This window comes from Giraffa tippelskirchi, chromosome 5 (assembly GCF_054371585.1).
Source record: "Giraffa tippelskirchi isolate mGirTip1 chromosome 5, T2T-mGirTip1v1.2.pri, whole genome shotgun sequence".
NCBI lineage: Eukaryota > Metazoa > Chordata > Mammalia > Artiodactyla > Giraffidae > Giraffa > Giraffa tippelskirchi.
This window is the reverse complement of record NC_137279.1, coordinates 185,856,137-185,883,179: the sequence shown is the minus strand read 5'-3', so window position 1 is coordinate 185,883,179 and position 27,043 is coordinate 185,856,137. Positions and strand designations below refer to the sequence as shown.

General features: G+C 49.0%; 1 protein-coding gene and 1 long non-coding RNA gene across 2 annotated transcripts in view; one reads left to right on the top strand and one right to left on the bottom strand.

Annotated features, from left to right (window-relative positions):
• Positions 1 to 27,043, bottom strand: part of CSMD2 (CUB and Sushi multiple domains 2) — a 667,647-nt gene that overhangs the window by 248,042 nt on the left and 392,562 nt on the right. Inside the window, exon 13 of the mRNA XM_081490945.1 lies at positions 14,752 to 14,934. Within this exon, the coding sequence (XP_081347071.1) occupies positions 14,752 to 14,934 (183 nt within the window). The remainder of the gene's footprint in view (positions 1 to 14,751; positions 14,935 to 27,043) is intronic.
• On the top strand, positions 2,572 to 7,361 carry LOC145506404 (uncharacterized). The gene is made up of 2 exons (XR_014053856.1): positions 2,572 to 3,341; positions 6,433 to 7,361. It is a non-coding gene; the product is annotated as an uncharacterized LOC145506404 (long non-coding RNA).

The window sequence follows — 27,043 nt, the reverse complement described above, 5'->3', positions numbered from 1 at the left end:
AAGCACCTTTTCTATAGAGTGGTGTGCGCTCCCTCCCCCCACTTATCCTAGGTAGCTGCAGCCATAGAGTATGTGTGCCAGGATCGTTCTGCTCAGTGACCACGGAGGTCTGAATGTTTGTGTCCCCCCAGATTCGTACACTAAAATCCTAATGCCCACGGGTGATGGTAATAGCAAGAGATGCCTTTGGGAGCTATTTAAACAGGGAGGATGGTGCTCTCATGAATGGATGGGGTCAAAGCTTTATAAAAGAGGCTCCAGAGAGATTCCTGGTCCCCTTCCATTATGTGAGGATATAAGGAGAAGACTGAGACCTGGAGGAGGGCCAGGAGGAGGACTCTGGCACCTTGGTCTCAGAATTCCAGCTTCCAGAACTGTGAGCAATAAATTTTTGTGGTTTATAAGCTACCCAGTCTGTGGCATTTTATTTTAGCAGCCTGAATGGACTAAGGCAGTACCCAAGCCAACCTTGCCTATAACCCACTGGCCTGACAGCTATAGAATGAAACCCCATGTTAGGAGGCTCTGGCTGGCCAGGTGTCCTCCAAACCAAAGCCTCTCTTATCCCTACCATTTTGGCTTTGTCCATATAATAACACCGATACTAACATGATTAGTGATAACTATAATAAAATAGGAAACCAGTACTTACCAAATATTTGCTATCTGATTGGTACTGTAGATACAATAGTGAACAAGACATATACTGCTTTAGGAAATTCACAGAGTAGTGAGGGCACAGGCAATCAACAGGTAATAAAGCATAGCTTACTGTGCTCGAGTATATTCCTTGCCCTTACCTTGCTGCCTTTTAGGCAGAGCCCTCTTGCCTACTCCATTGACTTTGGCCTGGTGACCTTGCCCCATGGAAGCTGAGAGGGTATGACATAGGGATGTTCAAGCAGACACCCTCAGAATGAGAGGCTATGCGGGGTTCCCCTGAGCCCTGCGGAGCTACACCTGACCTACAGCCCTCATGGGATGCAAGTGAGAAATAAATATTTGTTGTTGTAATTCGTTGAGATTTTTGCACGGTTGATGCCATAGCAAAAGTTGACTCATACACTTATGACAAGGGATATGGAGAAACAGGAAGGTGAAGGATGGCTCTTCTGGATAGGGTGGTCAGAGAAAGCCTCTCTGAGGAGGTGACAGTGGTGATGAGAAGGATCCGGCTTCCTGAGGAGCATTCCAGCACAGTGAACCTCAAGTCAAAGGCACTGAGGTGGGAAAGAGTTTAGAGTACCTAAAAGTCTGAAAGAGGGCCAGTGCGTCTGGGAAGGGTGAGAGAGGGGAGGGGGCATGGATGATGGGAGAAGGAAGAAGGAGTGCATCTCTGCACCTCTTAGATCTTTGGCTCAGAGATCACCCTCGGCATCCAAAGCGCTCAGCTGAGGCTCCATGCCTTTCTTGGCATGATGTCTATTGGGTCGTGGTTGGGGAGATCACAGAACATAATGCCCCAACTGGGACACTTTTGAGAATGAAAGATGGGACCACTTAATAATTACCTTAGGCCGGAAGATGTAACCTGGGATGGTCCCAAGCAAATATGGATGGATGGTCATCCCCACACATGGTCTTTTACTTTCCTTCCACAAAAGTATCTTTTATCCTGAGCAAGTAGTTCCTCATTCACAATCCAGTCCCCTCTGGAAGAAAATCTTAAACCAAAACTCACAGGGAGGGCTCTGACAATTGCTAAATTCTTGTGTCCTGCGATTGGACCCTGATTGTACCCCCTTAGAGGCTGGCTAGGTTCTTGGTATAAAGTGATTGCTTATCAGCACTAGGCCAACCTGTGGGAATTCCCTGATGTCTGAAACTATCCTGAGTCGTGAGTCGTGATTGACTTTTGCCACACCTGTGGAAGAATGCCCACTCAAACCACTCCTGGAGCTTACCCTGGGCTTAGACCCTCTTTAGACCTGCTCAGAGGTCCCTGCCAAGGCCAGGTTCTGAGCTGGGGTCTCATCCTGAGCTGATGACTGAGGATCTCCTGTCACCAGCAGGGAGGACAGCTCTGGTCTCTCATGGGACAAAGTGTGAGGACAGTCTCTGCCCTGGACTCTTGGGAAGGAGCTGACTCTGCACTCCCTGGGCTCAGCTTTTACCCTGAAAACAGACCATAAATTCTTCGGAAAGTATATGTAGTCAGATCAAGCCACTGGGCCCCCTAATTTGGGTTTGTCTGCTGTTTTGGAGGGGGGGAAGTTTCTGTACCTCACTTTCTACTTCCACATGTAGCAAAATTAGACTAACCACTCTGAAATCACACCTTGGTTGTGAAGATGCATTGCGATGAAGCTTCTGAAGGCAAGGAGTGCAGCCGCGAGCCTGGGCACCCGGGTATTATACTGTACATCGATCTTTGCTGAACGGGAAACAAGGGACATGTCTCAGTGCTCCTGCTGGAGACCGCATCTCCACAAAGGCCTCGGCTCAGCACGCCTCTGAGTCTCAACCAGCCTGTGGGGGCGAGAGTGGGGTCTCCCCACCTCTCCCCAGCATAGCCCACTCCTCAACCAGGAAGGCTCCAGACCAAAAGGTTTGCACTCTGATCCTCAGTACCTCTTCTCCATGGATGAGTGGGCGATTCTGACCAGACTCCTCCCTTGGGGGGATGACTGCCTGGCTGCCAACTAAGACTCCGGGTACCACCTTCTCTGGCAAGACCGACTTAGGCAAGGAGATGTGTTCTATCAGCTGCATGGAGGCTCCAGGGGCCAGACGGTGCTGGCAATAGTCGAATGCTGACTGTTCTGTTGGACTAGAGTTCTGTCCGGGATTCCGAGGAGCTGTGCCCTGTGGGAACAGGGTGCCCTGATGACCGGTCTCTCCATATGCCAAGCAAAGGCTTCTCAAGAGCACTTTCACAGCTGTGAGGTTCCACAGATGCTCAGGCCAGCCCCCAGGATCCCTGAGGGATACTTGTGAGGCAGACCTCAGTCAGCCTCTGTGACCCCTGTGGGTCACAGACACCTATTCTTCATTAATGTCATCAGCCAGACACAGTTATGAGCTGGCGAGAAGTCTGTCGGCATGGTGGAGCCCCAGAACCCAAGCCTTCCTAAGAGTTCAGGGGAACTCAAGAAGGGGTATAATCTACATTCCCAGCAGCTCAGAAGGTGCTCCTAGGACCCTCTTGGAGAGCCCCAGCAGCTTCTCCAGAGCATCTCCCCTCAGGGAGACTAGCGCTATCCATGGTCCTGGCCACTCTAAGCCCAGTCCTAACTGCAGACCAGCAGCCACTGCAACTGGAAAAGCACACTCGGTGGAAGTCCCTGGATCATAAGGAAGTATACTTGGATCTTCTTCCAGGGGAATCCACAGTGATACAGGCGAGTTTATAGTTAACCTGAGAGAGCTGCCTTCAAGACCATGGTAAGGGCAGGTGGGGGCGGGAGCTTGACCCGTTTCCCTGAATAAGATGGGCGTTAACGAGGTAGCCGAGGGGAGCAGTCCTATAGCCAAGCCTGTCTCCTGAGACCCCCAAGATTGCCTTTGTTCACAGGACTGAAGGAAGGGTCATTGATCCCCCAAGAAGGGTAACCCAAGACTCTCCTTGAAATCCAATCCCTACAAAAGGTGAGAGTGTCTTCCCCAGGAACCTCAGAACCCGAGAACACCCACAACACCTACAGCTTGATGGCGATGTACTTCCAAGTGAGATGACAAGTTCATCTAGAGGCTCACAGATGGGAGAGGGTATCGGGAGAGCTTCAAGCCTCAGCCCCTGAGTCAGCAGCTGTGAAAACAGTCCCTGATTAGAGAGGCTCTGGGTCTCTCCCATAGCTTTCTGAGCAGACATCACACAGCACCTTGGAAAAGGCACAGTCTGTGCTGCTGCATGGGGAATGCACTTGGGGTAGACAGAAATTCAAAAATTTTATAAAGGGAAAAGAACCTGTTTGCTCTGATCCCAAAGGTGAAAACTAAAGTGAGAAAAGCAGATGTACCCATTTCCCCAGCCCCAGCCCTCAAGGAGAGGTCACAATGCAGGATAAGAACCCTAAAGTTTAGTCAGTTTTTCCAGCCCCCAGTCCACCCAGGTGACTGTGGTGCCCAGATACCTCGGACCAGGACTCTTAGGTGTAGGAATATGGCCTTTGGTCTAGGCCTTGTTCTAAGCTGTTTTTGCAGTTCGGTTCTGGATAGATTCCTGGGTTTGACTGGGCTGAAATTTTGCCCATGATGCTCCAAGAAATCTTCTGAGAATCTTCCAATTGGAATGAATTTTTCTTCCTTACATACTGGCAGCACTTTGGGGCCACATCTCTAAATTGCAGTAATTTAAAGATTGCTTTATCATAAAAGAATGTGCTTGTCACACTCATTAGATGATGAGTTGCTGGAGGACAAGGACCACATGAGAATTATTCCCATCCCTGCCCCAGGGCCGAGCAGCACTTTGCCAGGTGTGGAGCAGGACCGCCCCTCCACGTTTGCTGCATTCAGAGAGTGAAAGGCAGGTGATTGTAACACTGAGTTGTGATGTCACAATACTGAATTTTGCATCCCATTCCCCAGGATATCAACATGGAGGTCAACATTCCTTGAATCCCAGAAGGCCACCACCATCATAACCACCCACATTATGCCAGCCTCATAGTAACAACATATGACCACAACATATGACCACATAAATTCTAAACCCATGCCCCGAGAGACTGCCATCCTATCAGGGGACCAAGCCCCTCAGGAATGACCCCAAACACTCCTGCAAGCAACTGGCACACAGTGGGTATTCCTTATTAGTGGGGTTCACTAATCTGATGCAGATCATTTAGGAAGATTTTAGAACAATAATTCCTGGCTCCCATCCCAGACCTGCTGAATCAGAATTTCTGGGGATGAGACCAAGATTCTCTATTTTTAAAAGCTTATGAGTGTTTTTCTTTCTGGCTTACTTCACTCTGTATAATGGGCTCCAGTTTCATCCATCTCAGTAGAACTGATTCAAATGTATTCTTTTTAATGGCTGAGTAATAATCCATTGTGTATATGTACCACGGCTATAGCATTGAAACATGTATATTATCATAGGTGAAACAGAACACCATTCCAGGTTCGATGCATGAGACAAATGCTCAGGGCTGGGGCAATGGGATGACCCAGAGGGATGGGATGGGGAGGGAGGTGGGAGGGGGGTTCAGGATGGGGAACACATGTAAACCCATGGCTGATTCATGTCAATGTATGGCAAAAACCACTACAATATTGTAAAGTAATTAGCCCCCAACTAAAATAAATAAATTAAAAAAAAGCCTATGAGTGATTCTAATAATTAGCTGGGTTGGGGTTCATTTTATATTGGGCAGGGCCACCAGAGATACCTCCTTCCCCCATAAAGTACCAATTTAAAAATAAAGGTAACAAGTGATGTTTGTGACCCACGCTAGCCTGGAAGGAAAAGTGTAGACTCTATTTCCTTGGATGTGCTGGGAGCCTCGCTTGTGAGCCATCCCTGCCCATCCAGTCTTTGCCTGATGAGACCCTCCACCCCAGCCCTCCAGTACACTGAATACCTTTGCTCTACAGGCTCAGTTCTTACAGCCAGATGCTGAGCCAAGCCCAGCCAAGCCTGACAGTCACAGGAAGTCCCATCCCCTCAAACCAGTGGGGTAACATATGAGTATGGCTCCCCAGAGTCAGCACTTGGTGGGCTTGCGAGGAGCCTGGCACACCCACAGGTACACAGAGTTTCTGGACCCTCCCCACCTGGCATCCCTGCCCCACCATGTGTGCCCCAGCCCAGCAACTGGGCTGCTTTCCTGATTCTTGGTTTCCTCTTCAGTCCCTGCTGTGAGAGAAGCTCTTAACGAAAAGGCAGCCTCTTGCCGGGGCTGGGATGGCCTGCCTGGGTAGACGCTATTTCCCTGGTGAGGACCAGAGGCCACCTTCCCCCCTCAAGTATCTGCTTATTTAAGAATAACAGTAACAAGCAATATATGACCCACGCTAGCCTGGTGAGGCAAGTGTTGAAACTACTTCCTTGGATATTCTGATTGGAAATACTGGCAGGCCTCTTTATGAGCCATCCGTCCATCCAAGGTCAGTTCTCCCAGCCCCTGTCTCCCTCAACTCCAGGTTCCTCTTCCCAGGCCACCCCACTGGCCCCAGCAGGCTTCACAGCTATGACTGTAGTGCCCATTCCCCATTGCAGGAGCAGATGCATACAGTTCCCACCTCCCGTCACTGCCAGGACTTTCTGCTCTGGAAAACGAACCCTGTGAGTTACTGCAGACCATCTGCAGAGCAGGCACCCCCAGCTCCACCACATACTAGCACACGTCTTCAGTGTCCATGTGCTGGGGGACCGGGTAACAGAGGAAGGGGGCCGGAAACCGTCTGGTTTCAACTTCTAGGAATTGACCTGAAATTGACAAAGTTGGACCAAAGTAATCTCCATGTTCTCTGTTTCTCTCTCAGACACATGTGGGTTCATGGGACCTTTATGGAAGCCCAGAGAAGTAAGGAGAACGTTGTATCAGCAGAGGGAGCTCACAACGCCCTTATCACAAACCCCACCCCAATCACAAGCAATTACCAGGAATATTATCTGTCATACTGAGGCTGATGTTTTCAAACCCCAGCTGATCCCAGTTCTCTCTGAACATTTGAAAGAGGCAGTTTCCAAGGACTTTAGTTATTGTGACCGTATTTTCTGGGATGAAGGAAAGGATGCTTGAAACTGTACTTGTCCTGGAAAACCTGGGGTTAAATATTTACGGCGAATGCGAGGATTCAGCCACGAAGAGGGAAAACTAGACATGCCTCATGTGTGAACAGGGCACTGTGGTCGAGGTGGGAGGAGAGTGAAAAAGCAGCTGCTTGTTTAAAAATACAGCTAGCAAGCGAAGTATGTGACCTATATGAAGAAAACCACAAAGCTGTTATATTTAGAAAAATGAAAGTAGATGAACAAAAGAGCGACACATCGTGTTTCAGGATGGGAAGCCTGTGTAGTATAAAAATGCCTACTTTCCTAAAGTTAATTTACAGTTTAATAGGAGCACACATACAAAATGCCAATAGGATTTTTTTTTACTATGACAAAATGATTCTAAAATTAATCTTGAACAGCAAACAGATGAGAATAACAATGAATATTCTGAAAGAGAAAATAATTAACAGAGGAAGGAGTAGTTTCCAGCTCTGCCAGATATTAGAACATATTATAAAACAACAATTAAAATTATTCAATACCGGTGCTAAGATAGAAATGAGCAGCAGAACAAAGCGCTGAGTCAAGAAACAGACTTAACTACATCCGAGGATTCAGAATGTGATAGAACAATTCATTTGCCTCAAATCAAAAGGGAAATGAATTACTTAATAAATTGTGTTGGAAAACTGTGTAATAGTTTGGACAATATCATACATTCATCTAAATAAACTCCAGATGGATTAACAAATTATATTTAAAAAAAATCAAATTACTGACAAATAACCAAAAATAGAACAGACTGTTTTTCAGATCGGTGGCAGAATGATAACTCTGTCATCTTTGAAAAGAAATCACAACTATCGAGAGATTTGTCTGCATAAATATGTAAAACAACTGTACAATGCGAACTAGCAAAACAGAGAGAAAAGAAAAGCTGGAGATTGGGGGAAATATGTATATCAAATAGAAAGAGCCTTCAAATTGAAAAGGAAAACACCAAGACGACACTCTCATAGCCACATGTCAGGACAGACAGTTGTTACACAGGGGTTGCAAATAGCAAATGCTCCAAGTCCCTGTGGGGCAGGGCTGGACCCAGGCCAGCTGGAGAAAAGCCAGGACCAGAGTCCTATAATGGAAATCCTGACATCTCTTGTTCCAACAGGGACATGCTTCCAGCCATGCACACCCAGCAGTCTCTCTCCATATCCTTCTCCCATGGACCCTACCTCCCTTCTTTCACTCACTCACTTTGGGAGCAGCCAACCCCTCCTGGAACCACTACACACCAAGTACTTAGAGACTGTGCCTGTGTGTGTGCACACTTGTGCATATGTGTGTGTATGTGTCAATGTATCCAATGAACATCCTCCTTTTGCAGAGCCCCAGACCCCCTGGCTTCTCTCAGAACCCAGTACTGCCATTAGAGTAGCTTTCTTCCTAGCAGGGCCTCCACTCCGTCCGCCCATCTTTGAGGCCCAACTGTTTTAACAGCATTGATGAAAGTCTCTGCTCTATGAACAGAAGGGTTGTTGCTCCCCTGTTACACACCTACTGTGATGCCTGCCACATCACTGGACCTCAATGAATATGTGTCAAATAAAAGAATGAACCTTCATGGGGCGGTTTCTAAATGTATCTGATTCACCAGTGCTTTTTAGATAGAAAAGTAAACTTGGAACCACAAGAGCCCACTTTAATTTACATAATTATGTCTATCTTCATGTGAAAGGGAGCTCTTTGAGGTCAAGGGCTGTGCCCAATGCATCTCTAGATTCACAGCACTTATCATAACATTTGGCACTTCATGGAAGTTGACAAGGGTGTGCTGAAGGGATGTATTTAATTTATACCTATTAAATTAGTAATTTTTAAAAGGCCACACAAATACTTGAGGTTTGATGATGCTGGTAAGGGTTACAAGAGATACATGTGACCTATATGAAGAAAACTATGAAGTTGTTAGTATTTAGAAAAATGGAAGCAGATGAACACACAAAGAAATCTATGCCATATTTCTGGATGGGAAGGACATGTGTTATATGAATCTAAGTCTTAACCTTCAAGCTCTTATTACTGACATTATGACCTGGCAGAACATTTTGGGGGAATGATACGAGTATTTTTAAATGCTCCTACTCTGGCCCAACAACCTCATTTCTGGAAATTTACCTCAAGGACAGATCTCAAGCAAAGATATAAAAAGGTCCTATGCTTGAGGATAGGGTTCCAGGTGGCTCAGCTGGTAAAGAATCCGCCTGCTAAGGCAGGAGATGCAAAAGACGCAGTTTCGATCTCTGGATCAGGAAGATCCCCTGGAGAATGAATGGCAACCCACTCCTGAGTTCTTGCCTGGAAAATTCTGTGACAGAGGAGCCTGGTGGGTTATAGTCCATGGGATCGCAGAGTCAAACATGGCTGAGCACACAGGAACATGCATGCTTGAGGATGTTGAAAGCTTATATGAAAATAATTGAGCTTTACTGCATTTCCCCCGGAGGATAATTGGCTAAGTCACGGTCCACTCACTAGACAGAACATTTCATAGATTTTTAATGGTAAAGTACAAAAGACATGTAGTAACATGACAAGATATGTAATATAATATGAACTTCAAAAGACAGAATGCAAGATGGTATGTTCACTTTGATTAAAACCATATGAAATGTGTGTGTGCATGGGAAAGAATCAAAAAGGAATGGCCAAATTTGAAATTGGCTTTGCTTGAGTGAAGTGAAATTAGGAATATCTTATTTATTTAAACTTTTAAAATACTAGAGTATACCAAAAGCCTGTGTTAAGTAGAGGTCCTTGGACTCCAGATACTCCTTGAAAGACTTACAGTACATTGTAAGGACATGACACTAAGATCTCTCCGCCTCAGCCTGAGCAGGATCATCCCCAGAGGTCCCCCAGTTTAGAATTTTACCAGGATTAGCCACACCTACTCATGCAGCTGACTTGGTACATAGTCGGTGCTCAATACATCAAAATGGATGGGTAGGTAGAAGGAATGAGGAAAAGTAAAGATGAAAAAAGTGCCCTCAACAAAGGTATATTGCAACCTGAATACTCTTTGGAAGGACTGATGCTGAAGCTCTAATACTTTGGCCACCTGATGTGAACAGCTGAGTCATTGGAAAAGGCCCTGATGCTGGGAAAGATTGAGGGCAGGAGGAGAAGAGGGCAACAGAGGATGAGATGATTGGATGGCGTCATTGACTCATTGGACATGAACTTGGGCAAACTCTGGGAAATGCTGAGGGACAGGGAAGCCTGGCAAGCTGCTGTCCATGGGGTCACGAGGAGTCGGACACGACTTGGTGACTGAACAACATGTGCAAATACTGGTGTGGTCCCAACAAGGGTCATGGATCTAGCCCTCATGAATCTGTTTCACTTTTGTCAATTTCTGTTACTTCATGGGAATAGCTCAGACCACTGTTTGTTTCTCAGTCTGGACTAATGTTGTCATCCTAAGCTTTCAATGTCCTTACTGACCTCTTGAATTCTGGAAATCTGGGGCAATAGAGAGAGTGTACATTTGGAACAGAAGCCAACTCTGTCAGTTAACAGTTCAAATTCCAACCCATCATCTAATGGTTCTATAACCTCTGAGCCTAGTTGAGCTTTGTTTTCATCTGTAAAATAAGAGAACAAATATTCCGTGATGCTGTAGGGAAGAGTTCTATCTTCCCAATGACAAAACATGTAAGAAATACTGGCATCTTCCTTTACCTCATGCTTCCTCACTGTCACAATTCTATAGTTTTTAATCATGAGCTAACTTAAAGTACAAATACACAGATTTCATCATATTTAGAATCTGACAAGACTAGCTTATCCTATACTGGTGGTTCTCCATCCTGGGTGACTTTTTCCCCCAGAGGATACAGGCAATGTCTGGAGACGTATTTGGTTGTCCTAGCTAGTAGTGGAAGGGGTGTGTGTGCTTCTGGCTTCTAGTGGGTAGAAGACAGGAGGGATGGAGCTAAAACATCCTAAAATGCACAAGACCACCCCCTACAAAGGAATTATCTGGCCCCAAATGTCAGTAGTCCCGAGGTTGAGAATCCCAATGACCCGAGGACTCAGTCCATTCCTCTGACCTGAAATCTGAGTGTATGTGTGTGCGTGTGTGTGTCCAGAGCATGGAGAGGGAGTGGTTGAGGGGAGTAACTCAGCAGGGAAAGGACAGAAGGGTGCTAGGAGAGCACCATATCCTGCAGCACCCTCGTATGGAGCACCCTCCTTTACCTCCCAACACTCCAGCCCCGTATCCTCTGTGACACTTTCCTTGAGCCCCTGAGGACCCACATCTCCCTTCCCTGGTCTCTCAAGGACTGCTTGCTGATTTGTAACTCACACTGTATGCATCCCTCTGAATTCTCGTTTCACACCTATGCCATATACATTAGGAACCGAGCAATTAGGATTCACGCCTTCTGATGGTGGTTTACGAAATGGCCAAGGGAAACTGGCATCTGCGAGGCCTTGGCATTTCTCTGGTGAAGGCTGTTTTGAAACTTCTTCTGCAAGTGGCTGCTAATGGACCGATAATTGGTTTCCTGGCTTCCTTATGAAGTGTGAAGTGTTCTGCTGGCCTGTCAACAAAGCATCAAGTGTTGTGCAAACCACCGTCGGTTATTTGTATCTTCCTTCTATTGTACCTCTTGTTGTAGAGAAATAAGGAGACAGGGTTATATGGGAGAGGCTCCCATATGGTGCTTTTGTAAGGAAGCCAGTGAAACAGGCAGAGTTTCCGGGAAGGTGAAGGGTGTTTGAAAGCTGGGGGGCGCTTTCTCACCAGGACCCCAGGTTGAGCACCAGTTCTCCAGGTAGAGCCTGGCACAGGGTAGACACGCAGTAAGAATCCTGTTGAATGGATGGGAAGTGCCATTGCTGCCACCTGCTTTGGAGCCGCGATCCCTGGAGATGTGAATCAGCCAAGGAGGAGGAGCGAGGAAGAGAAAAGATGCCGGTTCCATCTTTTCTTTCAAAATGCTTCTCATGATGAGGAACATCATCTTCTTTAAAACCGAGATGAAAAAAAGACCATCTACTGAGCATCTACCACTGCGAAGGCAGCTCGCAAGCCCACAAAATGATTCCAAAGCCCCTGCTTGTTACAGAAAACGTCTTGGAACATAAAGGCAAGCGTGTACTTGTGTCATCTCGGCAGGGCCATTCCCGAGTGAGGAACTGTTTTGAAGAAAATGTTTCGAGAGAACAACGCATTGCTGTGCACTTCTCTGGACAAGTGTTCAGAGAAGTCTGAGCCTTCAAAACACTCCCCCTCCCAACTTCAAGTCCTCTTCTAAACCCTCAGAAGGAAAGAACGACATCGTTTGCTAAATATGGTGTTAATATTTATCATGACTAATGTTGAAACTTAGGGCACTTAAGCTGACATTTGCTAGAGGTGCTTTTCTATGTACATTTATGACTGTATTATAAAACACAGAGACTGACTGGACTATTCTTATTGTTATAAATGCTTACAGATATTGTCTTTTTTTTCTACGGATCACACACTATTATAGGATCACACATCTATTATAGGATCACACATCTATTATAGGATCACACACTATAATATATATTTGATGTGGGGTCAGGAGAAGAATGCCACATTTTAACTTTATCCCTCGAAGAATGAGCTCTGTATAAATGACCCACTTTAGAAAGTGGTTTTCAAGTGTTCATGATGGAAAATGTGAGGACTGTCCGTGTCATAGTTGTCTTTTTCTGTAAATATGATCACAAAGGCTTAGAATTGGGGAATGCAACCCCATCAGATAGATCAGAAAAGCAAACTTCAGAGAGAAGCTGCCCTGGCTGGAGCCAGGAAACTGAGCCGAGACTAAGACACAGGTCTCCAGATGCTGAATCTCTAATTCTCTCAGCGCACCCAGACTTCTTAGCACCATCTTTCACCATGAGTTAGATCAGGAGTTCCCTGAAGGCAAAGTCTGAGACCCAGGGATGCATCAGATTAGGGGCTGGGGACTCAGTAGAGAGGGAGCTGACAGATGGCACTGATTTGCGACCTTGCTCATGGTGCAAAAGCCTGGGGCCATTAGGTCCTCTCTGGCCTCCTCCACTGGAGCCAGCATCCCTGAGACTCCAGCCGTGTCTGTTACACCGACATGATCAGAAAAACCTGAGTGATGGCAGTACCTTGGGGATATCACTCCCATCTCCCAGACTCATCTGGAAGAAGAAACGTCATCCTGCTCCCCCCTCCCCCCACCCCCAGAGTGCCTGCTTCACGGTTCTCATCAATAAGCCTCAGGCTCCTCTTCCTTGTTTTAAACCACACAGAGCGCCGTCCCGTACCGCCAGGACTCCTCTGCCCTCTGCTGCTTTTCAGCTGATTATAAGCAGTGCTCAACAGCCTGTCAGCTTTCCTCCTGGAAGCAGAGGGCCTGCTGAGCAGCACTGACTGAAATTTTCAGAGAGATTTCCTGAAACTACTTCTAAGAGCCAAAAGGTCAAATAAATTCCTGGAGGGCTTGAGTGACAGACCACCCCCCCACCCCCCACTCCGCCTCCCGGAGGCAGCATTCTGCTACCTGCATTTCTCAGTTTGTGGAGCAGGGAGCTTTATCCAGGTTCTAAGTCACCGGCTGGCTGTGAGGCACACTTCACTCCTGCCAGCTCTCTGCCCTAGAAGTCTGACCCTTTCCAGTTCTCCCTGCCTTGTTTGTCCCAGATGGATTTCAGAGATGGAGCCCCCACGCTACCTGGGACTCCCACAGTCCAGACCTTTTGCCTTCTGAGGCCCTGACTCTGACCCGCTCTGCAGGGCTCCACTCGACTTGCCCATTCTGCCCTTGGCTCATCTCTGGACCTGCCCAGCCCTGCTCCCTGCTAACCTCCCCTGCCCCCTGCCCCCCACCTCCAGCTCCCAGGGTGCACGTTGTCAGGCACTATGTTCTAACCACATCAGGCCAGAGATCCGTGATTGATTCCAAGCAATGTATTTTTTGATAATTCGATTTGCTAAATGTGCATCTAAGAGTGATTTGATCTTTAAACCTCGGCAAGAATTTTTACATAAAACTCACAAGTCATCAAAAATGCATTGCCAACTACACAAAGTGATTTTTTGGTTGTTCGAGAAGTAGTCACTGTGATATGATCCAGCTCAGCCACTCCCGAGCCATACTCTCCATCAACACAGACATTCCTTATAGTCTCCCAGGTTACTCCTCTTCCCGCCCCGAGGGGCCAACATTGTCTACAAGACAGCACTCTGAGGCCCTGAGAAACCCCCTGAGAAGGGAGAAGTTGGGCTGTCGGCCCTTCCTTGGGCGAAGCAGATTGTAAGAGATGGAAGGTGGTGGTGGTGAGGGTTGGGAGAAGAAGAAACGACAGCCCAGAGAGGGGGACCCTTTGATGTCCGAACAAAGACCAAGCCTGCTCCTTTACACACTGCCCCCTCACGCTAGCTGATTTCCCTGGGAGCCAGGATGTAAAGTACTATTTGCTCCGGAAAGCAAAGTCAGACCATCCCAGAGAGGGAAGAAAAGAATCCTTGCTGTCCCCAGAGAACAGAGCACTCAACTCCAACCCTTTCTCCTAAAGATCAACAATTCAAAGACAGCTGGATCCCAACCCCTCCCTACATCTGATGCAAGAGGAAGCAGTTGGATGAAACCGGTGTGTCCCGGCACGGCCACGGTATCCCGCAGTACCCCCAGGCTGGCAGAGCGTCTAGAGTCTTACGAACTTTGCCAGCACCTTCCACCCTGGCTCGACCGTGTGGTGTCACCGACAACTAGAAGGGTGAGGAGGAAACGTCTGGGTTTGACAGTGCTTGCGAGGGTCACCGAGGAGAGGAAGGTGGTGTCGAAGGAGCCCCAGATGTCAAGAGCAGTCACGCTCAGTGCTACACCGTCCACGTCACTGCCAGAAAGGAGGACTCAGCCAGAGACATTTCAAGACAGAGAGGAAACCAACCAGAGTGAAACTGTGGTTACGACCCTACGAGATTCCCAAGGACGGGGCCCCCAGATAAGCTAGGGCATGGGTCCCCGGCTTCTCAGTAGAAGCGACCCCCCTCCCCGCTCACTTACACACGCAGCCTGGCTTCTTAGCCGACCACTGGTTATTCTTTTGGCACGTGATTGCCTTCTGCCCCACCAGCTCAAAGGCAGGCTGGCACTCAAACTGGAGGGTGTCCCCGTGGCGGAACCGGGAGCCTTCCCGGCGGCCGTAGGCAGGTACGCCGGGATCTCCACAGCTGCCCTGCTCGATCTCTGCAAGAGAGGAGAGGAGAAAAGAGACACAGGTGGTGACTCCACACCGCCCGAAGCCGGGGTGCCACGCTGCACCTCCGCCACGAGGGCTGGGCGCGGACAGACCCTGTGGGCTTTTGATTAGAAGCCCTGCAAGGTCCTGTTTAAAACAGCATCCATGAAACCCATGGCTGATTCATGTCAACGTATGGCAAAAACCACTACAATATTGTAAAGTAATTAGCCTCCAACTAAAATAAATAAATTAATAATAATAATAAAAAAGAAACAGCATCCTGGGAGGGACGGGCCCTCCGGCTCTGGGACTCTGCACCCATAAGGAACACTCCAGGTGCTTGGCTGTTTTCATTCAGGGAAGGTGGTTCTACGTTCCCTGTGAGACACCTGTCCTAGGAATGCACAGGTTCACAGGGTTTGGAGTCTTCTTTACTGATGGGACTCTGCATTCAGATTATGCCTGTTCCATGATAGATTTCAGGCTCAGTGCCTTCCTGAGCACTGAAGGTAAGAACAAGATGGGAGGGAGGCTGCCTTTGTGCTGCCTGCCTTTCCCCCACCCAGAGATGATATGAGAAGCAATATCCACTGCCTTCTGACCTAGAAGCACTTTCACGAAGATACACTTTTAATTCTGTTTGAGATGGCAGCAGGTAAAACGAAAAAACACAGGACTCATTAAGTATGCCTTTAAAGTTCATCGGATACAACAGTGGTGAGTCACACAGGGAGTGGGTTCCCCCAGACAGCTCTGGAGGTCTGGACTCAGGGGCGTGACGGGTGGACGGCCTGGTGGGAGAGTCAGTCAGGATGAGACACCCCAGGGAAGTCCTCTGTCCTGGCCATGTCCCTGGAGTTTCCTCCGGAGTCGCCCCCACTTCTACGAGCTTGGTGCCATGAGAGATGAAGAGCAGGAGTGGAGGAGGGGAGGGGAGAGGGAGGAGGCTCTCGGTTCCCAGGGAGGCAGACGCCCTGCAGGAAGGACTCCGAGTCATGAATGAAGTGACAGATGGTGAGGTGAGGACAGCAGGAGTCCTGTGATTCAGGAGGGAGCGGGCTGCAGTAGTGGGAGTTTTTGGACACCTTCCCAGGACTGTGAGGCCAAAGCGACCCTCCCTTTTCCGTGGGAGCCGTTATGGGCTGTCGGAACCACAGTTCCCAAAGTTGCTGTGCGTGGCCCTGACAGGGTGATTCTGCAAAAAACTCTCTTACCACATTTGTTGGGTCCTGTGTTCGGGTCAGGCGAGCCCCAGGCACTGCTGCCTTATATGGACAGTGACCGTGAATACTCTCACCTTCATGGTCCCCCTCCCCCAAGCCAGGGCCTCCAGCCCACTGCTGAGAGCAGGTAGAACAAGGTGTTCTTTGGGTGGGATTGTGTGAGTGTGTGTGTGTGTGTGTGTGTGCAAGACAGAGTCAGAGTGTGTGTGTATGTGTGTGTGTGTTAGAGTCAAAGTGTGTCTGTATGAGAAAGACAGAGAGACAGCGTGTATGAGAGAGACAAAGTCATTGTGTGTGTGTGTGTATGTGTGCATGTGTGTGTGTGAGAGAGAGAGATCTAAGTCAAACAGTCCTTGCTGTCCTTGGTTTCGGGGAAAAGAGGGTCTGTGTGATCAGGCGCCAGGCCTGAGGACTCTAGTGTGGGTCAGCTCACCCTCCTTTCATCTCAGGCATGCCCCTGATGGCTCCCTCTACACACACCTGAAAGCACAACTCAACCCTCCTCTGAAGCCAGCTCTTCTCCTACCCGGGCTGGGGGAGGGCAGCCATGGAGGCACCCCCAGGAAGGTGGCCCCTCTGCTCCAGGTCCCGGAGCCCCAGGAGATCTGAAGAAACGGAAGCAGGGGCCCCAAGACAAGTCAGCCTGGAGAAGTGAGCAGCAAGGGCCCCCTCCTTCCTGCGCTGTCCCCAAGCATGCTGTCTCAGGGACACGGGGCCTTGGCGAAGACTTTCACTGTGGACCCTCTGAGAGCTGAAGGAAGTTACCCACGTGTCAAGACAGAGCTGGAACTCACTGTCTGGGAGGGGACCCAGGTGTAAGGTGTCCTGGGGAGGCCCAGGTATGCTGCAGAAGAGGTAAATGTGGGTCTACCTGCCTGCGCCTCAGACCACATCAGCTAGTCTGGGGGTGTGATCAGCTTGAGAGAACAAGCATCCTGAGGGGGAGGGAAGGAAGTCACTCTGCTCTCTTCACTGTGAAGGTCTGGCCCTGTCCACACCCATTCAAGTCCTCCTGCTGTCAGTATGATCAGAAGCAGAGAATGAGCACCTGGTATGTGCCAGTCTCTGTGCCAGACACTTGAGACCCACTTGGACGTGGGCTCTGGTCCCAAAGACTAAATAGTCTAGACCAGGAAGCTAGTATTCATGACACAAGGTGTACACAACTCTAACTTGGAAGGTGGGGCTGGGGATGGAGTGTGGATAGTGAGGCACTAACCTTGGGCGCAACATTTTAGGGAGCACCAGAAACTCAGCCATCTAGACAAACATGATCTTAGTACAGTGTCTTGTTTTTTAGAAAATCAAAATTGATGCCTATAAATTAAATCCAACAGGAAGAAAGATACTAGAACTTAATAAAAAGACCAGATCTGACTTGGTACTTGATGACTCACCTTGCTGGCCTCATCCTAGTCCTGGGCATCAGAGTCATTATTGAATTTTTTTTTAAATTATGGATATTTTGCATTCATCTTGGTTTTTAAAAATTAGAACAGTAAAATATTGGGCTGGCCAAAAATTTATTCGGGCTTTTCTGTAAGAGGTTATGGAAAAACCTACACGAATTTTTGGCCAATCCAATATTATTTGTTACTGACTTCTTTGGTGCCCCCATGCCTCTCTCTTCTCAGCCCAGTCTCAGCCCAGGCATCAGGGAAGACTTCTTGGAGGAGGTGGTGTCTAAGCTGAGGCCTGAAGTCTGTGCGGGAGCCAACAGGTAAAAAGAACAAGTAGGATTCATTGCAGCAATATTCACAACAGCCAAGACCTAGAAACAACCTACATGTCCGCTGATGGATGAGCAGATAAAGAAAATGTGGCATACATGTACACTGGGATATTTTTTAGCCACAAAGAAGGAAATTCTGCCATTCCTGACATGGATGAACCTTGTGGGTGTTATGCTAAGTGAAATAAATCAGAGAAAGACAAATGCCAGATGATCTCACTTATAAGTGGAATCTAAAAAAAAAAATGAACTCACAGAAACAGACTAGAATGGTGGTTGTGGGTGGGGGGTGGAAGCGTGGGAGTGGGGGAATGGGTACAGGTGTTTGAAAGGTACAAAATTCCAAGTATAAGATGAGTAAGTCAGGGGAGGTGATGCACAGCATGGTGATTCTGGTTAATGACACTGTTATTGTATTCTTGTAAGTTACTAAGAGAGTAGATCTTAAAAGTCTTCAACACATACACACACGTTGTAAGGTGATGCGTGATGGGTGTATTAACTAACCTTCCTGTGGTAATCATTTCACAATATATGCACATATTTAATCAACATGTTGTTCACCTCAAATTGACACAATGTTATGTGTTAATTACATCTCAATAAAGTTGGGAAAAAGAGAAAGGCATTAGTGGGAGGGAGAGGATTGGAAGGACCCTTCCTGTGCTGCAGGAGCCCGTGCAGAGGCACAGAGGTCAGACTGTTGGCAGGACTGCAACACTAGCAGTGACGGTAACTCATCAATGTGATCACAACGAATTAGTAGTTCTAGAACTAACTACTCTAGTGCTGATGATGTGCTGGCGGCCACTCTGAGCATTTTACATACAGTTGACTCCTTTCATCCTTACAGTGACGCTGTGAGCTAGGTACTACCATTCCCATTTTAAAGGTGAGGAAACCGAGGCACAGAGAGGTCATGCAATTACCCAAGGTCATATAGCCTGGAAATGGTGGATCTAAGGTCCAAACCCAGTTTGTACGGTTCCAGGGCTCTTCACCACCATGCCACATTGCCTTTCTATAAGCACGAGTGCTTTCCACAAGGTGATGAGACATGAGACCAGAAGAGGCAGGCAGGGCCAACCCACAAAAGGGCCTGTGCGACCTGCTGATGAGACTGGACTTCAGAGTGTAGGCAATGGCAGAGGGTGGGGACTCAGGAAAGGGTTTCATTTCACTAGGTATCTCATAATGTGGATTTTAAACGGTCACCCCGACTGCTGCCTGGAGAATGATCTGAGGGTAGCGATTCTGGAGGCAGGGAGATCACTCACTCATTCAACAAGCATTGGAACATCACTTAGGGTGACCTTCTGCCCTGGGCATTGGGGCTGGGCAGGGTGTGCAGAGCACAAGGCAGACACAGGTCCTGCTGCCTGGAGCTTCCTTTCTAGAGGGAGGCTCCTGATCTCTGGGGGCTGTGTGGAAGTTTAGAAAGGAGTGGCCGCAGGGGAGTGGAAGGAGCTCACTGGTTACTGGCAGGAGGCTGAGTGTGACAATGACGGGGCCGGCACAGGGTGGGAGAAGGGGAAGGTGATCCACCAAGAGGAGATGACTTGTGAAGGAAGCACTTCTTCAAAGTGAACAAATAGAGAGAAGTCAGGTGGCAACTTAACGAGGATTGTGGACTTGAGGGGCAGTTGAGTAGGGTTTTTAAGGTTGAATAAACTAGATTGTAATTACATGATGGGGAAAGGGAGAGAGGGAGAGACAGAGATGGAGAATATGGCCGAATGAGAGACACTGAACGGTCAGCAGAAATGGACAGTGACAGTGTGAGGTTCTGGAGAAGGCAGGAGGCCAGGGACCAGTGCACACTGGGGGCCTGCCTTAGAGATCAGGAAGCTCCCCTTCCCTCGTGACAGGGGGAGGGCAGAGGTGACCACAGCGACCTTTCAGGAAGGAGAGCAGGAGGCTGAGGAGCTCTTGTGATGACACAGGCTCTACATTGCAAGCGGAGGAGGAGGATGGGTCATGATGTTTGCTGCAGGTGGGGGACCACTCGTGGGGAAGAGAAGGCAGTGTTGAGCAGAATGTCTGCAACAATCTCCTGGAGAAGAGGAATCATGGCTGGGTGCACGGCCATGGACCCCGGGTTCACGGAGCTAGTGTACAGGGACCCCCGTGAGCAGGGCTGTGTGGCTTGTCCCAGAGCCCTCATATACTGGTTCACGTGCACGTGGAGAAAAGGAAGGGCAGTGGGCAGGGAGGTGAGGCTATTGATCAAAGAACAGCTGACGGGTGATGCTAAGGGCCAAGGTTGATGGCAGAAGGAAGTGAACCAAGTAGGAGGGGAGGGGATGGGGAATGGAGAAGCCAAGAGAAGCATGCAAATGGAGTAGAGGAAGGAGTTGGTGGAGGAGCGGAAGGCACAGGGGCCTCGGAGCAGGATGAGTGGAATCCAGGCTTCCCAGGTGCGGAGAGCAAGGTCCTCACCCACAGGAGGTGAGAAGGCTGAGAAATGGGAAAGCAAGGTGACGGCGAGACTCTGGATGGAGAGGAAGAGGCTGGCAACCTGGACAAGGAGGGAGTGAGCAGGAGAGCTGGAGACAGCCCGAGTCAAAGCAGAAGGGGAAAACATGTACACCCATGGTGGATTCATGTCAATGTACGGCCAAACAAATACAATATTGTAAAGTTAAAAAATAGAAAATAAATTAAAAAAAAAAAAAAAAGCAGAAGGGTGTGCACGGAGGTGGAAGGCCCTGGAGAGCGAGCACACGAGCCCGCCTCTCAAGGGTCAAGTTCATGGGGTCTGCGGACAGGAGCTGCCCGCTCTGGAGAGGGCTCCTAGGAACGGTGACCTCGGGGGAAGTCAGGTTTAAGGGTACATTTGGTGAAGAGGTCCAAGACATTAGAGAGAGGGAGGTGCAGACTACAGAAGCGGGATTGGGTGGGGGGAGAGGAAGAACAGAGAGGGTGGTTTGAGAGTGCCTTTCGGAAGACTGGGGGGTGGCTTCTGGCCCTCAAACACCCCATGTCTTGATCTAGACCTTCCCTCCAAACCCAGGGTCAACCCCTGTTGAAAACACATGGGAACCAAGTTCCCATTGTCCTCCTGCTGGAAAAGGCACGTGAACTTGACCCTCCTGGCTGATGCCGACCAAATCTGAGGTCAGAGGCCAGAGCCCAGAACTGAATCCATAAGTCAAATTCTGTCTTGGAGAAGATCATGCATGCAGCTTCCTGTTATCTAGCTTAATAGAATTCCATTTTATAAGTGTTTATCTGTCTCCCTCCCTCCTTCTGCCGACCATAAGTGAGCTGGCGAACACCAGATGCGAGCTTCAGAGACCCTCAGAATTCCACCTCCACCTGAGTATTCGCTTTCCCCCTTCTCTGCTGTTTTATCCCTATCGTCTGTGATCGACCTTGCCATCTTCTCCCCAGGTTTTTCCATTTCTAATACCAAGTTGGAATCCCCTTTCATGACAACATCTGTAGAAAAGGAGCTGCGTCTTGTGTCTCTATAAATTCACTACTTGATGAGCTCCAAGAAGGGAGCACCACGTGGAGGGAGAAGGGAGGTGAGTGTGAGCTAGGATTCACTGTCTTTCCAATGGTGTGGGATGTCATTCACTCCTTCATTGATTCACTGTCCCGTCAGCCTGGGCTACAGCGTCCTCTCCTCCCTGATGTCCCAGGGCCCACTGCTCATGTGACAGACTTCAGCCTAAGACATCACCTCCTCCGAGCTCTTTCCCTAACCAGGCTTCCGAGATGTTTCCCTTTTCCTTTGTTGACTTGGCGCCCTGGTCTTTCCCTTTGTGCACTGATTTGTAAGCCTCTCTCTCTTCATTTCAATAGTTACTTTTCTAGACACTGCACGTGTAGCAGTGAAAGAAAAGAGCAAAACTCTTCACCTTCCTGGAGCCCACTGTCTGTGGGGCATCAGGATTCACATCACAGCCCCTTGGTGCCCCGCTGGCCGCCAGGTGGCCTCCTCGTTTCTCCTCTCCCCACCCTCAGGAATGGAAGTCCTGCAGAGGCAGGCGTGGGTTATGCACTGCTGATCACTTAGTCCAGCGCCCGGAGCAGCACGCAGAGCACACTGCTCAGTGCGTGAGCACAGCTGATGTGTGTTGCATGGACACTGTGCCAAATGCCACGCTTAGCGCTAACGATGCAGAACTGCCCGACCCACGGCCCCCTGCCCCGCCCACTCACAGTCAGGTGGGGCTAGAGATAGTTGAAGTGTGCACAGTGGGATGCACCTTATCATGCCACCTCTGCAGGTGTAGCAAGGCAGCTCCGACCTCAGGCTGGGGCTGGGAGAAGCGGAAAGGCTTCATGGAGGTTTCCCAGGCAGACAGGGGAATCAGCCCTTGCTCACCACTTCCTGGTGGTTCCTCTTTGCACCGTTTGCTCTCCACCCCATCCCTCGTTGCCTCAGCCTGCTTCTCTTAATTTCTCACCTGGGCATGTCATCAAGCAAAAACTGTTCCCCTGCCCCTCCCCTGGACTCCGTACTCTGCAAAGCAGTGTGAGATCGCTAGAAACAAACATCTGATCATTAGGGTGCCCTGCTCATTGATTCTTCCATGGCTTCCCATAATTCACAGATCAAAACCCTAACTCCTTGGCATGGCAGGACCTTTGCCTACCCTCTCCCACCCCAGTTTCATCTTTGTCCATCGTCGACCTTGAGATTTAAACACCATGAAAAGGAGCCACCTGCAGGGAGGCAAAATAATGCAAGGATGACAAGTGAGGGCTCTGAAGTCAGAAAGTCCTGGGTCTGTATCCGGGCTCTGACACCAAGGAGTAGACCTTGGGTACCTTTCCTATCCTCCCTGAGCCCTAGGTTTGTCACCTGTAATATGGAATTGGTAACAATAACAGCCACCTTGCGGCATTGTTTTGATGATTAAATGAGTATATGTATATAAAACAACTGTCAAAATGTCCAGCACGTGGCACATAACCAGTAACCAGGAGGTGTTTCCTCAAGGTCATTACTGGTCTGTTGTTGGCAGATTCCGGCCGGCTCTCACAAGGCTCTAAGTTGGTACCTGCTGTCCGCTCCTCCTTAATGAACACCCCCTGCTTGTCCGTCAGACAAAGAATCTTCTTTCAGTGTCAGCTCAAGTGCTTCCCACTTGGGGATGTGCCCTTGAATCATCCAGGCAGAGTTAGCTTGCTGTCTTGCTCTCTCTCTTTCTGTCACTCCCAGCCCCTTTGGACAATTTATTTATTTATTTTGAAGAAGAGTTAGAAGTTCAGTGTGGCAGGAGGTGAGGATGAAAAGAGATGAGCCTGGAGAGATGGTCTGAGGAGACCATGAAGAGTCCAGATCAGCTCCTTAAAACCAGAAATCCCACCCCTTCTGCTCTTGGTCTCTTCAGAACCAAGCACCGTGCCTCATGCATCCTGAGGGCTCCAGACCCATTGTTCAACCAGCACAGACTCCTGGCAGGTGACCAGGACACCTTTGGTGCTTTAGACGACCTCTGGGCATGCCTGGATCTCATGGATTTCCTCGGAACCACATCCTACTCCATTTTTCTATTGATGGGAAGGTCACAAGCAGGCAAGGGGCAGAGTGCACCTGTATGTGTGACTCTGGAAATCTGTGCATTGTTCTCTGCACACAATTTTCACGAATGGGATGGAGGTGTGAGTGGATGTGGTGGGTGACATTCGTCCCTCCCATTTCCCTCCATCACACTGTCATGGGTGTGTTCACAGGTTGAAGGAGGTTGGGAAACAGGGGTGAATATGGTGAATATGGTGAAAATAAACATAAAGAATATCCAGGTTTCCCTATACTGTTTGCATTAGCCCCAAACTGGAGCTTGCCATCTGCAAAACCCCGTATAGTCAAAGAATATATTCCATTGGCAGATTGTTGTGGTTTAGTTGCTAAGTCATTTCTGACTCTTTGTGATCCCATGGACTGTAGCCCACCAGGCTCCTCTGTTTATGGGATTTCCCAGGGAAGAATACTGGAGTGGGTGGCCATTTCCTCCTCCAGGGGATCTTCCTGACCCAGGGATAGAACCCACGTTTTCTGCATTGGCAGGCAGATTCTTTACAGGGGAGCCACCAGGGAAGCCCCTGCTGGCAGATTACTTCCTGCCAAATTTTAATGGGGCAATACCCTCTGCTGCTTACCACCCCTAGCAAACCTCTGGGTTCTGGTGACTGAGGAAGCTTTAAGGGTGTCATGGAAACTCAGTGAGCATCTTGGGACCATGCCTGATGTCATTCCTTGTTGAAACTAGAAAGTCTGGGCCTTTGAACTTATGGGGATAAAGCAAGAAGAGGGAGAGGTCCTGAAAGTTACAGACCTGGGGCTGAAAATGGCCATCTGCTTGGCACTCTGAAAGGAGGAAAGGCGGGGTCCAGAAAGGAGCAGAGTCAAGATGCTGGGCTGTCGCCCTCAGCCTCCTTTCAAGCTCAGCTCCAATGCCATCTCTTGCAGGGGCCCCCTGATGCCCCCGCCAGCATTCTGTTCTGGAGAAGGGGATGAAGGCATCACCTGCAGAGAGCTAGACTTGACTACCTTCTCCCTGCTTGCTCTCAGACTTTATTCTGCGGAGGTTTTAGCTTCAACCCTAGGCATGTGTCTGCTAAGTTAGCCTGTTCTCCCTTGGGGATGTCAGATCAACTCCTTTCCATCCTACAAGCAAGTTTTAGTTTCAGACACCAGCTCGTCCAGGGAGCCTTCCCTGAGGCCCTCAGGTAATGTTAGTGGCCCCTCCTTGCTACGCCCCATTTCCTCTGACTCTAGCGAAGACAGACTATGTCTTGGGTGAAGGCATAGCTTGTCTTGTTACCCTTGTATCCCCTTGTAGTCTGAACAGAGTCTGTAACATAATAGGTGCCTAGATGATGCTGAATGCAAAGGTTACCTTATTTCCAGTGTGAGTCCCCTGGGCTATCTGGCATCCTTCCTACATGATCACTACTGTCCCGATCCTCTTCTCTCCAGGGTCAAGGTCCCAGGTCCTTCCTCCTCTGGGCCAGTTTCCTAGATTCTCCATGAGGCCGCCAGATTCCAGGCTCCAAGTCAGGAAGCAAGGAGACTCCCAGATTGATGCTAAAACTTGTTAGCAAGTTGTATGTAATTTTATAATGTTTCTGGTAAGTGCTAATTGCCTGTTCCTTAAATATTTCTTGTTCTGCTGGGAAGCAGAGCAATTGCAACTGTGAATGCACTTCCTACAGCTGGCTGCCCTCATGGAAGGGGCCTGAGTTTCTAAGATTCGAGGATGTGGATACTGAAGGAGTTGGAGGCCCCTCCCCCACCCCACCCTGGGATTGTGACAAACAGAGCAAGAAGAATTTCTGGGAAGTAAATCCCTCACCTTTTGTCACAGGTGATACTGCGGTACCACCTGCCTGCCCCAAGGAAGCTTCTCTCTACCTCAACTGGGGCACAAGGGGTATTGATGCTGATGGGGTCAGATATGCCTGGGGCACATTTCTGCCCTCAAATGCCCCATGCCACCTGTGGGAACATTTGTATCCCTGCCAACCTCCCATCCCTGAGCCAAGGTGTCCTGTCCTGTATGGAATTTCCTAAGAGTTGGGATGAAAGAAGGCTAAGATGGGGGTGGGGGTAATGCTGAAGCTTTCGGCCATAAGTGTAGGTTGGAGGAAGAGCTGCAGGACTAGGGAGGCAGGGGAGGGAAGCAGGCTTTTAAGCTGAGTGTTTCCTAAATGCTAGGCCCTATGCTGATGGTGCAGTGGTAAAGAATCTGCCTGCCAATGCAGGAGGCACAAGAGACAAAGGTTCGATTCCCTGAGTCAGGAAGATCCCCTGGAGTAGGAAATGGCAACCAGCTCCAGTGTTCTCGCCTGGGAAATTCCATGGATAGAGGAGCCTGGCAGGTTACAGTCCAAAGGGATCACAAAGAATCGGACATGACTGGGCTACTGAGCGCACACACACACACACACCACACAGGCCCTATGCTGGGAGCATCACTATACGGAGGTCTCTCAAGACTCCTATGAGATGAATGCTTATCAGTCCTTCTTCACAGATGAGAAAGCTCAGGCTCAGGAAAGCCGAGGGATTGGCTGAAGATCACACACACAGCCAGTGGCAGAACTCGAGTATAAACTGGATTTGTCTGACCCCAGAGCCTATGGGGACAGTGGAGAATGTGGGCTCTTGGCACCTGAGTGCTGGGAGGTGGCAAAGCAGGCCAAAGGGGATTGAGAGGGTGTGGAGGAAGGGTGCCTGACTGTGCCAGGCCCTGGGCTAGGCCCTGTAGGACCGGATACATTAATAAACTGTCATCTGCCTAGAATGGGCTTTTATAGGAGCCAGCATTTGGCTTGGAATTATCATCACGGAGGGCCTTGGATGCCATGTGAATGATTGTGCTTTATCCTGAAAGCAAAGAGAAGTTGTCATCTGGGACTTCCCTGGTGGCCCAGTGTTTAAGAACCTGTCTTGCAATGCAGGGGATGTGGGTTTGAGCCTTGGTCAGGAAACTAAGATCCTACATGCCGTGGAGCACCTAAGCCTGTGTGCCACAGCTACAGAATCCTCAAAGTGCAACGAAAAATTTTGCATAATGCAACAAAGATCCCGTGTGCAGCAACTAAGACCTGATGTAGTCAAATAAGTAAATAAATTTTTTTAAAGGGTTTTGTTTTTTTTTTTTAATATAGCAGAAACCATGCCAGATTTGGAATCTAGGAAGATCACTGAGCTGCATGAGGCAGATGGCTGGGGTGGAGGGAGAGGTGACGAAGGCCTCAGTCACATCAGTGACAGAGGAGTCAGGATGCTACAGAGGGAGAACTGACAGAATCTGGGGACCAAGTCAGAGACGGGAGAAGGAGGAAGTGGAAATGAGGCTGCGTGATGGTGTGGATGGTGGTGCTGGGTATGGAGACAGGGGAGAAGGGGGCAAAGGGGTGGGAGTGGAGATGGAGAGCTTGGTTTTGGACGGTGTTAATGGACTGAAAGCTGGTGTCTCCCCAAATTCATATGTTGAAGTTCTAACCCCCAGTGAGGCTGTATTTGGAGATGGGGCCTCTAAGGAGGTAGTGAAAGTTAAATAAGGTCATAGGGTGGGGCCCTGGTCTGACAGGATTAGTGTCCTTATGAGAAGAGACAGCAGAGAACTTATACTCTTCTTCCCCCTCCATGTGCACATATCCAGGAAAGGCCTTCTGAGGACACAGTGAGAAGGA